Source organism: Teleopsis dalmanni, chromosome 1, assembly GCF_002237135.1.
Source record: "Teleopsis dalmanni isolate 2A chromosome 1, ASM223713v2, whole genome shotgun sequence".
Taxonomy (NCBI): domain Eukaryota; kingdom Metazoa; phylum Arthropoda; class Insecta; order Diptera; family Diopsidae; genus Teleopsis; species Teleopsis dalmanni.
This window is the reverse complement of record NC_051846.1, coordinates 94473357-94487282: the sequence shown is the minus strand read 5'-3', so window position 1 is coordinate 94487282 and position 13926 is coordinate 94473357. Positions and strand designations below refer to the sequence as shown.

Here is a 13926-nt window from a genome sequence, read left to right as displayed (position 1 = left end):
TTCTTGCACGTTCGAAAATCATGCTGCAGTAGACATCTTCCACATAGTCTCATTTCACGCACTACGTCCCACCTCGCGTCTGTTTTTAGTGTTTTAAACCTTGCACACTTCTTCAACGCATGTGCCTCCTTCCAATAAAAGCATGATAGAATTTTGTGTTTATCGCCTACTGCATCCTGAGGTTCTTCTTCATGAAAATTAATGCGTTGCGCTTTGCCCCTTTCAGTATCTGCACTGGCTCCAGCACCAAAAACTGGCGATATATTACTTACTGCTTCTGCTAGTTCATATATCCAGTTGCCGAATGTTTTAAGTGTTACATTGATATTACGCGATGCAACAGCCCACTGCAATCGCATTTGCGGTGGTAGTTTTTCTACAACCTCTTGGATAAGCAACGGGTTCACTAAGTGTGAATGTAACTCTGAAGCTTCCATAGTTGCGATCAAATTTGCTTGGGTTTCCACCCTTGCAACTGAACCATCCAACTGAACACCACAACCTACGTTTGGTTTGCTGTCATCGTTGTTCATACCAACCTGATTCTTTACCCATTCTAACGTGCTATGTGTCCTTACCTCACTCATGCCTTCATTTTTAACATCATTTTCGTCTACATATTTCAGTATAATTGCATGTTTCTTCTCAATGTATTGCATTTCGGCTTTCCTTTGTTCTTCTAGATACTGCAGTTCGATTCTCATGCTGTTCCTTGACATGATTATTGCATTTATCGCAACTCCACGGCAAGTCTGCAATGCTGACATCCACGACCACGCATGCAAAATGACTCCATTGGTCACATGTGTCGCATTGCACCATCTTTCCCATTTCCACCTTTTTGCACACGGCACATTGTACAGTCGACTTCTGGCTGCCGGATGACATATTTTTCTTTTTGTATGTGTTCCAGATTAAAAGGATTTTTCCAGATTTCTTTCCAGGCAAATCGCCACAATATTTTTTTTTCTCGATTGCCGCAAGATTCTTACAGATTGCCACAAAAATTTTAAAATTTGTTGTTGACCAATTTTAACAGCGTAATGTAGTTGTGTGTGCTTTAAAATCATAAAACACAACTTATTTATTTCTAGTACTTAAAATTAACTATTTTTTACTTACTTTTGGTCGCAACAACCGCCTTGCGCATTCCGGAACTAAAACCCAAAGCCAAGCATAAATGACAATCAGATGACACATGAACTGACAGTTCATGTGTGCACTGGGTTGCATTTTCTAATTATAGTTGCACGGTTGCAACGACCAAAGCAAGTTTACAAACATTTTTGTGGAGTGGAGTTCTAACAGGGCAGTACTATTTTTTTTGTTTTTTTTTGTTTTTTCATTTCATTTTTTATTGATTCCTTCGTAACATAAGAAATTAACAATAAATTTTCAAATCTTAAACTAAATATAAAAATTTAAAACCGTAGCTTGTTATTTATAATCTTTTAAAAATTGATAATAATAACAATAGCAATAAAATTTATCAATAAATTTATCAATTTAGAAATAATTTAGTTATCAAAATATATTTTTTAAATAATAATAATAATAAATTCAAATTAAAATCAGCAGGTCAGTAGTTGTTTCTTTTTCAAACGTGAAGTTCTAAGTGTTGGAACTAAGTGTCTGGCTTGTGGGTTGGGATGTACACTAAGCTTGGTAAGATATTTGCCTCTGTATGCTCGGGCAACATCCTTTACTAGTGGGATGTTTAAATCCGTATGGATATTGGAGTTACCATGGGGCGTACCACGGGGCTCCTGTTATTTTACGTGTGATGAAGTTTTGCACTCTTTGAATCTTTTCAATATTTGTAGAGTAAGCTGAACAATAATAACACAGTTGTACAGTAATACTTTGTTTTCAAGACTTAGTTTACTATTTGGGTTCATAAGCCAGTAGAGCTGATTAAACTTTAATTTCATTTGTGTTTTCCTACTATCTATGTGCTTGCTCCAAGTCAACCTTCTATCAAGATGAGTGCCGAGATACTTTACGTCGTTTGCTTGCAGAATTGGAGTGTTGTTCAGCGTAACTTGTGGACAAGTCTCTTTTCTTAGTGCAAACGTTATTTGAACACTTTTTGATTCATTTAGTTTTATCCTTCATTTAGCCAACCACTCCTCAACAAGACACAGATTGTTGACGAATCAACAAAAAATTAAGAACTAGGTCATGAGTTAATCGCTCACACCTGTTGCTTAATTTCTTGGTTGACGAATCAACAAAAAGTAAAAATTAGGTCATAAGTAAAGCATTCGCAATTATTGCTTATTAAGCAATTTGTGCGAATTAAGTAATAAGCTATTTTATTTATTGTATGTTTTGCAATTACGGTTGCATTTTATTTTGTATAAAAGAACAAATCAATTTAAATAAAATCAGTTGTTGAAAGTAAATCAACGTCTCACCAATCTTTTATTGTTTCCCCCCACCAGTGGTAAGGGACATAAAGATTGTTAATGAACATTCTTGTTCATTTTTGGTCCTTCCAGCCGGATATTTGAAATTTCCCCCACCAGTGGTAAGAGTTTCAAATATACCTAACAAAGAGACTTAAAGTCTAAGATTGAAGTTAATACAAACGTACCGAGGTTTTTAACATCGGAGTGAAGTTAATACAAGCGTACCAAGGCTTTTAACATCGGAGTGAAGTTAATACAAGCGTACCGAGGCTTTTAACATCGGAGTGAAGTTAATACAAGCGTACCGAGGCTTTTAACATCGGAGTGAAGTGAATGCAAACGTACCATCGAAGTGAAACAAGCAGAAGCGTACAGAGGCGCTCAACAAATCAAATCAAATGCTAACAGAGGACATCATGGAGATCGAACAAGTTATCCAACATCAAAAGGACATTGAAGGTGAGATCCAGAGGATCTGGATAAATTTTAAAAAGGATTCTTCTACAAGATATTCAAAGCAGTATTTTGAGACACGTTTGGAAAATTTGCGTCAGAAATGGGACGCATTTGAAAACAACAATGATAATCTGATCAAGAATTTGAAGCCTGATCATGAATATATCACAAAAAATTACTATGGCCAGTTACAACAAAGACGGAATGAAATAGAAAATCGATTTAATAATGAATTGGAAATAATAAGACAAATGGAGCAAAAGGAAGCTCAAGTATCAAGGCATCAAGTTATAAGAGGGCAAGAAGAAGCTCGGTCACTAAGGAATCAAGACATAAGTATCAATGACGAAGTCACCATCACCGGACCATGTGATATTACGAACAAACGTTTAGCAATCTTAAGTACAAGTCTGTTGCAGATCAAAGAGACAATAGACTTAACGAAAAGTATTGAAACGTTACAGTTCAAATTGGAAAAATTGAAGAATTGTTGGGCAAAGATCTCACAATTAAACGATGAATGTCTGTTTAACGATGATGAAATAGACCAAGGAGATTTCATTCAACTGGAATCGATATACGAAGAAGTATATATCCAGTTACAAGAAGAACTGAACGTTCGCAGTCAAAACGTTTCAGAAACTACAACAACCGTAAGTAACAATATCAAACTACCACCGTTGAATGTACCAATATTCAACGGCAGATTTGAAGAGTGGTGTCCATTTTGGGAATTGTTCGACCGGTTAGTTCAACAAAACCATAATCTAGTGGATGTAGAAAGGATGCAGTACTTAAAAGAGAAATCTACGGGGAGAAGCCGCCAGACTTATCAATCATTTAACAATAACAGCGAACAATTATACAGCGGCAGTTGAACTACTGAAACAAAGATACAACAATCCAGCAATACTTGTGGACAATCTTATCAATAAGTTATTGTCGCTCAGAGCTATAAGAAATGAGAATGCACAGAATTTAAAAACATTAGTGGATTCTTCTACAGAAGTGTTATATGGTATACGTAATTTAAATGTGGACACGTCAAGTTGGGATCCACTAATTATACAGATACTGCTTCCAAAATTAGATGGTGAAACCAGAAAATTATACCAACATTCAAGAGAGGCATCAACACAAATACCAAAATTGAGCAGCTTATACGAGTTTATCGAGAGCAGAGTTAGAGGATTGGAGGCAATTCGTGACACAAATCGCGAAAATAAGAATAATTTTCGACCAACAGCAGTAAATACAAAAACGCATGTAAATACAATACATACGCTATGTTTAGTGTGTAATGGTGACCACCAATTGATTCGATGTTCAAAGTTTCTGAATATGAAGGTGCCGGAACGTCGTGAAAAGATTATGAGCGCCAAATTATGTTTTAATTGCCTTCAGAGTGGGCATTTTAGTAAGTTGTGCTTGAATAAAAAAAGATGTGCAATTTGCGACAAAAAACACCATCAACTTATTCATGAACAAGTTAAGGGCAAACCAACATTCACAAATAACATAAGTAAACAGAGGATGCCAACATTGAAGAACACCACAGAGACCGAAGTGGCAGCGTCATACAACATCCAAAAGGAAAAAACTGTTTTACTAGCAACAGCAAAGGTAATTATAAGGACTAAAAAACAAGTTAATCCGATACGAGCGCTTCTTGATCAAGGATCACAATCTTGTATAATAACAGAACAATTAGCAAGATCAATCAGAGCACCATTGACCAATTATCAAACTCATGTAAAAGGTATCAATGGACAAACAACAAGCGTTATAGCCAAATGCTTATTAGAAATTCAATCTATACATGATGAAAATAAGAGCTGTCATATCGAAGCAATAGTGTTACCAAAAATCACATCAAAAATGCCAAATGCAGAATTCACGCCAGGAAAATGGTCGCATATTGATGGATTGCAGTTAGCAAATCCTTGGTATGCTGAACCAAAGGAAATACAATTGTTAATCGGGTCGGACGTGTTACCAGAAGTGTTTAAAGAAGGATTAATTAAAGGGCCAGACAACTCTCCAATGGCTCAAAACACATTATTTGGATGGATATTATCAGGACCTTTAGATGTAGAGCGTACAATTACAAACAAAATAATGTTATGCTCCATGGCTTGCGAAAACAGCGACGAGTATTTAAAACGGTTTTGGGAATTAGAGGAAATTCCAAATGCAGACTTAAGAACAGTAGAAGAAAGGGGTTGTGAGCGACATTATGATTCAACTTGCACCCGCGATAAAACAGGACGATACATCGTTAGGTTACCACTGAAAAATGATCGAGAAACGTTAGGTGAATCCAGAAAGATGGCATTAAAACGGTTCTTTTCATTGGAAGAACGATTTAAGAAGAATCCAGCACTAAAGCAAGAGTATGTGAACTTTATGCAAGAGTATATCAAGCTTGGTCACATGAAGGAAGTTAATGAGAAACCAAAGACAAAGGTATATTATTTGCCGCATCATGCAGTTATTAAAGAAGACAGCACGACAACAAAACTTCGAGTGGTGTTTGATGCGTCCGCAAAAACGACATCAGGACAATCACTTAACAGTATTATGATGACAGGTCCTACATTACAAAAGGATTTATTCATTCTATTATTGCAGTGGAGAATGTTTAAAATAGTTTTTATGGCTGACATTGAAAAAATGTATCGGCAAATACTGATTCATCATGATGATAGAGATCTTCAACGAATTTTATGGAGAAACGATCAGAAAAAACCAATAAAAGAATACAAATTGAACATGATTACATATGGTACTGCATCAGCACCATATCTTGCTATCAAGACGTTGTTTAAGCTAGCAGAAGACGAGAGAATTAATTATCCTTTGGCAAGTGAAACCTTAAATGAAAAATTTTATGTAGACGATTGTTTGGGAGGCGCTAATACGATTAAAGAGTGTAAACAAGTACAAGAAGAATTAATCCAATTATTGCGGAAGGGAGGTTTTAATTTAAGAAAATGGGCATCAAACGAACCGGAAATGTTGACGAATATCCAGATAAAAGACATTGAACCAGGGTTAGAGATGCAATTTAACAACGACCAAGCGATTAAAATTTTAGGAATAAAATGGTGTCCTAAATTGGATCAATTTGAATTTAAAATAAATACCACGTCATTCAGCTCAAAATACACAAAAAGAGCAATTCTAAGTGATGCTGGAAAACTATTCGATCCATTTGGTTGGTTGTCACCTGTAACCATTAAAGCAAAAATTATGATACAAAAATTGTGGATGCTAGGAATTAGTTGGGATACAGAGATCCCACCCAATCTACAGGCACAATGGGAAGAATTTAAATTGAGATTACCTGCAGTTCAGAAAATAACCATGAAAAGATGGACACAACGTTATAATTTATGGTTATTTCACAATCAGCGATATAGAAGAATATGAAATCATTAGATTCAACACGATTCCAGAAAGAATTAATGATAATATATATCAAGAAATCGAATTGTTAACATCCACATTTGGCATCAATTATAGCAGTAAAAAATATTTTGACGTTACTATCAGCCAAATGGAGACTGCAACCAAGCTGAATAATGGTACTAGGTTTCTTCATCCAACAATATTTTACAACATTGACGAGAGTTTCAATTGTGTAATTAAGCAATTGTATAATAAATTAACATTCGATAACTGTCCGTCAAAAAGATTTCAAGTTATACAACCAGTTTGGAAAAAACTTTGGACGCCCAATGCTTGGATATTCATTACACAAAATTTAACGACAATTCATGTAATTTGTCATATTGAACGTGAAGAAGTAGTTCTGAATTATACGGGAATCATTCATATCTCTCCAGATTGTGTAATACATTCTAAGACTATTCCACTGGAAGGAAGAATGATGAAAGAATTTCAATCAATCACACACCACATTAAACCAATCAGCATGCAAAACATTTCAATACCTGACAGTAGAATGCATAAAATTACAAATGAAACCGTTATCCCATTGGTGCAAGATTTATCAACTATGCTTTTGTACTCCGCAAGGGATGCTCAAGACAACATGGACCAAGTCAACGAAATATCTTGGAAAACAATAATGACTCATCAATATTGGAAGAAATGGGTCATCGGGGCTACAGCTATAATAATAATCATATTCGTTGGAGTATTATATTACATGTGTTACATTAAACCGAGAATACCATCAACATCAGCCAATAATCATACATCACCGTCCACTTACGATGTCGCTTGGTCTTGCACATAAACAAAACCTGCTGAGGCTAACAAATCTAGACCAACTCGTAATACCAACGCAGAGCCGGCATAATGTTGACGAATCAACAAAAAATTAAGAACTAGGTCATGAGTTAATCGCTCACACCTGTTGCTTAATTTCTTGGTTGACGAATCAACAAAAAGTAAAAATTAGGTCATAAGTAAAGCATTCGCAACTATTGCTTATTAAGCAATTTGTGCGAATTAAGTAATAAGCTATTTTATTTATTGTATGTTTTGCAATTACGGTTGCATTTTATTTTGTATAAAAGAACAAATCAATTTAAATAAAATCAGTTGTTGAAAGTAAATCAACGTCTCACCAATCTTTTATTGTTTCCCCCCACCAGTGGTAAGGGACATAAAGATTGTTAATGAACATTCTTATTCACAGATGAAGTGACAAATTCTGAGAGGTCATTTTGGGGTTTCTATGTACACTAAGGATTGCAGTATCGTGTGCAAAAGTTTAGATTTTATGGTTAAAAAGGAGAGGAAGATCGGCTGTGTATAGTAAATATAAAAACAGCCCAAAAACACTTCCCTGAGGAACACCTGCAATTATTTGAACTTCTCTTGTAGTAAAAGAGTTATGTTTCAAACGAAATTTTCTAGAAGTTAAGTAAGAAAGAAATAACCGATGCATGTTTTCAGGGAGTTTTAATTTAATTTTCGAAAGCTTGAGCAACGTCCAGAAAAATGGCAGTGCAATATTTTTTCTCCTGGAAAGCAGTGTGAATTTCATTTGCAATTCTGTGGACTTGTTCTATTGTTCCGTGATTTTTCCTGAAACCAAATTGGTGATAAGGTATTATTTTATGATGCTTTATATAAGGTTCCAATTTAGCGAAAGTTATTCTATCGAAGATCTTCGGTAAGTGAGGTTTTGGAATCATTTTTATCAGAGAAACTTTCCATTGCTTTGGATAATAGCCAGTGGCCAGAATGCTATTAAATAATATGGTTAAAAATACAATTAAATTGTCAGGGAGAAGTTTTATCATTTTGCCTGTATTATGATCAAGACCTGGTGTCTTCTTAGGATTTGAATTTGTTTGAATTGCTTCTTTTACTTCATAAATACTTAGTTTAATTGGAGCTTTCACCTTTACTGGAAAATGAACTCTAGGGTGAAAGTTGACGACTTCTGGATTTGGTTGAAATACTGTTTTTAAGTGGTCAACTAGAAGAGATCCCTTTAAATTTTCACTTTTAGCCCATGATCCATCCAGTTTTCAGATGGGAAGATCATTTTAAATAGGTATTTTCAATTTTTTGATGCTTTCCACAAAGTATAATTTTTTATTGGGTCCAATATTCTCTAAATAGTGCTGTACTGCCAAACTTCTATGATTGTTTAGTGTATCTTTAAGTAATTTAGTGAATTCATTAAGTCTTTGTTTAGCGTTAGGAGAATGAAAGTTTTGCCATTCACGTCTTGCTTGTCGCTTTGCTAAAATTAACTTCTCAATTTCATTGTGAGAAACAACTTTCGAACGAGTGATTTTTCTGTAAGTTAAGGCATCATTTATCGTATTGTTTATTGTTTTGTTCAGTAATTCCACCGCTTTATCAATACTTGAATGACATCTAAGAGCTGTAATTTGAGATATGCGATTCTGCATTATGTTAGTGTAATGTGACCAGCTGTTTTAAGCTAATTTTTTTTTGCGGATCTGACATTCTGTATCGTTTCTATTTAGTTTTAATAAAATTAAAATAACCGAAGAATGATCTGAGGATAGATCAAATAATGGTACTGCAGTAATATCTTTTCTACTTAGTCCTTTAATAACACCAAAGTCAATCAAGTCAGTTATTTAATGTTGATCAGTTTGCCAATACGTTGGTTGACCTGAGGCAATAATATCAAGATCATTCTTAAATGCCATGTAAAGCTGTCTGCCTCTTGGTGAGATTAGTCTCGAACCCCAAAAATGTGTTTTGCATTAAAGTCACCAGCCGCTACAAATTTGGGACCTAACATATTAAAAAATGCACGAAATTGGGCCATAGTTACAGTAAGCCGTGGAAGACAGTAAATAGCAGAAAAACTATTTTATTCAGACCAGTTTTTACACAAACTGAGGTAGCTTGCATGTGTTTTTCAGTGTATTGCTCTAGTTCAATGTGGTGAATAGTTTTCTTGATTAATACACCGGTACCTCCCTGAGCTTTTTTGTGCGGATGTTTGGTGTCATAAAATTTATAACCATTTATCCGAAAACAATTTTTTTGCTTTAAGTGAGTCTCTGATAGCAGCATAATATCTATGTCATTTCTATATAGATAATCTTGAATTTCAAGTGAGTGTTGGCATAAACTGTTAGCGTTCTAATGGCAAACAGTTAATGCGTTCATTTTGACTTTATCAATTCAGCCATTAAAGTTTGATTTTGAATCATACTTTGCATAATGTTATTCATCAGTTTTTGCATCCAATCCATAAAATTGTCCATTTTTTGAATAAAGGATGAAAGTATAGATTCAGTATTTGAAGACATATTGGTGATTTCAGAATTGTTGTTAATAGCTGGAGTATTCTTAACAACGTTTGCATAAGATTGTACATTTGGTTTGTTAATTGAAGAAGTTGTTGCATTATTAATTATATTAGTAAATTGATTAGGCGAAATATTCGCGGAATTTGCTGTATTCACATTATTTTTAATTCTTTGTTTTAGTTCAATGTATACTGGGCAACCTCTTTAATTCGTTGTATGGTTTCCACCGCAATTTGAGCAACATTTAGCTTTGTCCTCAACTTTGTTCTTCGGACATTTTTCAGTTTAGTGATATTCTGAACATATCACGCATATACTTTCTAGTTTGCAATATGTTCTTGGGTAGCCATATTCTATTGTGCTTGTAAAAGAACCAAATGGAAATTTACGTGTGTGTTTGAACCCAAGAAATTTAAACAAATCAGTCGTGAGACCACATTATCCATTTCCAAATGTAAACAATTGTAAAACGCAATTAAGTGGTTCCAAATATTTTAGTTCTCTTGATGCTAATTGTAGTTTTTGGATGATTCCATTGAATAAAAATTCATCTATGTTATGCACATTTAATACGCCTTTTGGGCGATACAGATTTTTACGACTACCATTTGGAATAAATGCTACTCCTGAAATATTTCATAGCGAAATGGTCAAACTTTTAGGTAATATTAATGGTCTCATTATTTACATAGACGATTTTCTAATACATTCGTCTACAATTGATGGTCATAACAAAATTTTAAAAGAAAGTGAAGCCTCATGTAATTGTGTAGTAGTCATATACCCACTGCCACTTATATTAATTAATAGAGAAAGTCAATAATGTTTTGTTTAGATATTTATTGATTCTTGTTTTTACGTTTTAGTTCTTTAGCTGTATCTTTTGTATACACTACCACTTCGTTCGGCTGTCAGCCGTCAGATACACAGGGGGATAAACACGTACTTTGTGTATGTGCCGTAACTGTTGTATACTGTCGGTAGTGTGATTACATCCTCTACGCGGGGGCGGCTAGAAACAGGTTCATAGTATGGTCATGTCTCTACTATGGGTGCTGGCTAATTGTAATCGGGCGGACGCATGTAAAAGCGTCTTAAATCAAAGCTCAAATCCAAGGTGGAACAGCATATGCCGAGGGATGAATGGCCATGGATAGTTGGTCTTTAATATGCGAACTCTGGATACCTGTCGACCTCCAGTTTGAATTTAGACTTCTCACGATAAACGGGCTATGTCGTGTGTGACCTTCCAATATAAATAATTTTTGTATGGATAAATTAAATAATACAAATGAGCTTGATGTCACTCTAACGGCATCATCTTCAAATGATTCCTTTACGGAATTATCTGTAGCTGAGTGTATGCCGGCCACTGGGCTGGAAGCCTCCACCCATTTCGACAGCGCTACTGTGTGCGTCAAAATGGACCCGGACGGGCCACCGTCTACTTCTCCGCTTGCGGAAACGGTGTACGCACCAGCAGTAACTTCGTCGCGATCTCAGGTAAGGCGGCAGGAAATTATTGAGGTTTTGTCTTCAAATTCCAAAGCCGTTGAATCTGGTGATTACGACACCGGCAGTGTGGTATCACAAAAATCCAGTTTAACTGTCGTTGGCTCCAAAGTTGGCAACCTCACTTTGGAATTCTCAAAATTTACTCACTTTAAAAGAAGTGAGCGAAGAAGGTTTAAGGCGGCCATGTCTTCAGGCCATAGCAGGGCAGAGGCTCTTAAAATTGCTATGCAACATCCGCCTGCGAACAAGCGGGTCAGATCGGAGGAGCAATCCCCCGGTTTGTTTCCCGCCAAAAAACACAAGGTGGCTCACGTGGGGCTCACCAAGCCATCGTACAGCCTAGCTGTTAAAGGCGTACGCTTAGGCTTCACGTCGGCCGATTCGGCTGGCACTTCGCTCTCTACAGAGCAAATTACGCTTCTCCAAGAAGCCATTATTGATGTTGCTATTGAGCAACACAACGACGAAATACAGCCGGAGTTCGAAGGGTGTTTACCTAGAACGGGGTGGCTGCTTATCGTCTGCAGTGATACAAAAACTGCGAAGTGGGTCAAGCAATTTTCAGGCCACAAACGCGGACTCGCTATAAACGCGGTAGAGGAAAAGGATTTCCCACGAACTCACGTCGTTCGTGGCTATTTTCCTCAGAGTTTGACACTGTCAAACGAAAAAGTTCTGGCTACCATTGGTACCCAGAACAAATTCTCCACCAAGCGGTGGAAGGTGATACGTAGGCTGACGCAGGATCAGATGCTTCACCTAGTCTTCGTCATTGATGACGAATCTATGAGAAAGTTATCCGAACTTAAAGGTAGGATTGCATACCGGTTCGGACACTTGAGATTGATGCTAAAGGGAACCGCCCCCGCTCATTCTCACCTCATAGATAATACTCCAAAGGTGGTTCAGGATGATAGTACTATCCAATCATCCTCGGCTTCGGCAGCATGCCTTACGGATGTTTGCCCAACAGTGACTGTTCCTGAGGAAGAGGAACTAGACACACGTCCCTCCACAAGCAAGGCTGTGTGCTCTGCCAGTGGGCGTGCTGTTCAGATTCCCACCTCGGTAACAAAGTCCACAATGCCCTCCACGGGCACGGCAACTGTAGCAGGTAAACCACGGACCGCTATCAATAAAACACCTTTAATCGGTAAAATTTTACCGAAGCAATCAAAGGGTGATAGGAATAAAGGTTCTCGACGAGACAAGCGTGAAAGTCTCGTCCGTAAGTCTCTTAACGAGACATAATGAGCGCTCTTGAAGTGCTTCAGGCAAATCTGCACCATGCTAAGGGAGCATCGGCCACCTTGTGCAGAATTGCCCAAACCAATAACATCGCTCTAGGATTTATCCAAGAGCCGTGGGTGTTTGATGGCCAAATACGGGGTCTCAACACATAATCAGGTAAGCTGGTTTATGACCGTTCGATAGCAGTGCCACGTGCAGCTATCCTAATCGGTGGAGATGTGAAATATCTTCCGTTAACAAACTTTATTTCTAGAGACCTAGCAGCGGTTCTAGTCGAAGTCCCACCACTAGGAGGGGCCACAGATATAGTCATGGCCTCTGCCTACTTCTCAGGTGATGAAGTAACCATTCCACCATCGGAAGTCCAGCAGCTGATCAACTTCTGCAAGTCCACTGGGCGACAGCTAATCTTGGGCTGTGACGCTAATGCCCACCATACAGTGTGGGGGAGCAGCAATGATAACAAAAGGGGTGAGTACCTATTAGATTATATTATGTCGGTAGGATTAAGTATAGCTAACAAAGGTAGTAAACCCACTTTTATTAATGCAATTAGAGAAGAGGTATTAGATCTCACTCTTTGCACTAGGGGTATTGAGGAATCTATATGGAATTGGCGAGTGTCGGACGAAGTGTCCCTCTCAGACCATCAACATATTAGGTTTGAAATTCCCAGTATATCCGAGCAGCAAGATAAAGTGTACCGGCCGAGGAAAACCAACTGGCTTAGGTACAGGGACTTGGTGGGTTCCGAAAATTTTTCTCTAGCTAGGCCACTAAGAACTCGTGAAGAGATAGAGTTGGCTGCAAACCATTTAGGTGAGGTTTTACTGACCTCCTTTCACAACAGCACGGTTGCAGGTAATGCTTCGATTAGAGGTAAGGTTCCTTGGTGGAACTCGCAACTAGCTAATAAGCGTAAACTAGTAAGAAGCTTATTCAATAGAGCAAAACGCTCTGGTAGTTGGGAACAGTATAGAACTGCACTCACCGACTACAACAATTCAATCAGACAGTCCAAACGGGCCAGCTGGCGTAGCCATTGTGATAGTATTGATAGGTTGCCTGAGGATGGTAGACTACACAAGGCTTTAAATAAGGTCAAAACAAATGAAGTAGGCCTTTTAAAAAAACCGGACGGATATTTCACTACTGGTCGTGAAGATACCCTCGAGTTTCTCTTACAAACACACTTCCCTGGCTCCGTAACCGGACCACCAACATCACATTCATATAGGGAAGTTACTGCTCCTACATGTCAGGAATACGCACTATCTGGTGTTATCTTTGACAGGGACAAGGTGCAATGGGCGATCAACTCATTTCAACCATTTAAGGCGCCTGGAGGCGATGGTATCTACCCTGCTCTATTGCAGAATTGCATAGACATCATCATAGACCCATTAATAAAACTCTTTAGGGCTTGTTTTACTATGGGTTATATCCCTCATTCCTGGAGAGGAGTGAACGTGATCTTCATTCCCAAACTTGGGAACAAACCTATGGACCAACCT

At 37.4% G+C, this 13926-nt stretch overlaps 2 protein-coding genes across 2 annotated transcripts; both read left to right on the top strand.

Moving 5' to 3' along the window:
• Positions 1-4400: 4400 nt before the first annotated feature.
• Positions 4401-6299, top strand: LOC119688757. Its single transcript, XM_038103425.1, has one exon. The coding sequence runs from the start codon at positions 4401-4403 to the stop codon at positions 6297-6299; it is 1899 nt and encodes a 632-aa protein (XP_037959353.1).
• Positions 6300-6426: 127 nt separating this feature from the next.
• LOC119688750 lies at positions 6427-7131 on the top strand. The gene has a single exon (XM_038103418.1). The coding sequence runs from the start codon at positions 6427-6429 to the stop codon at positions 7129-7131; it is 705 nt and encodes a 234-aa protein (XP_037959346.1).
• The last annotated feature ends 6795 nt before the right edge of the window (positions 7132-13926 follow it).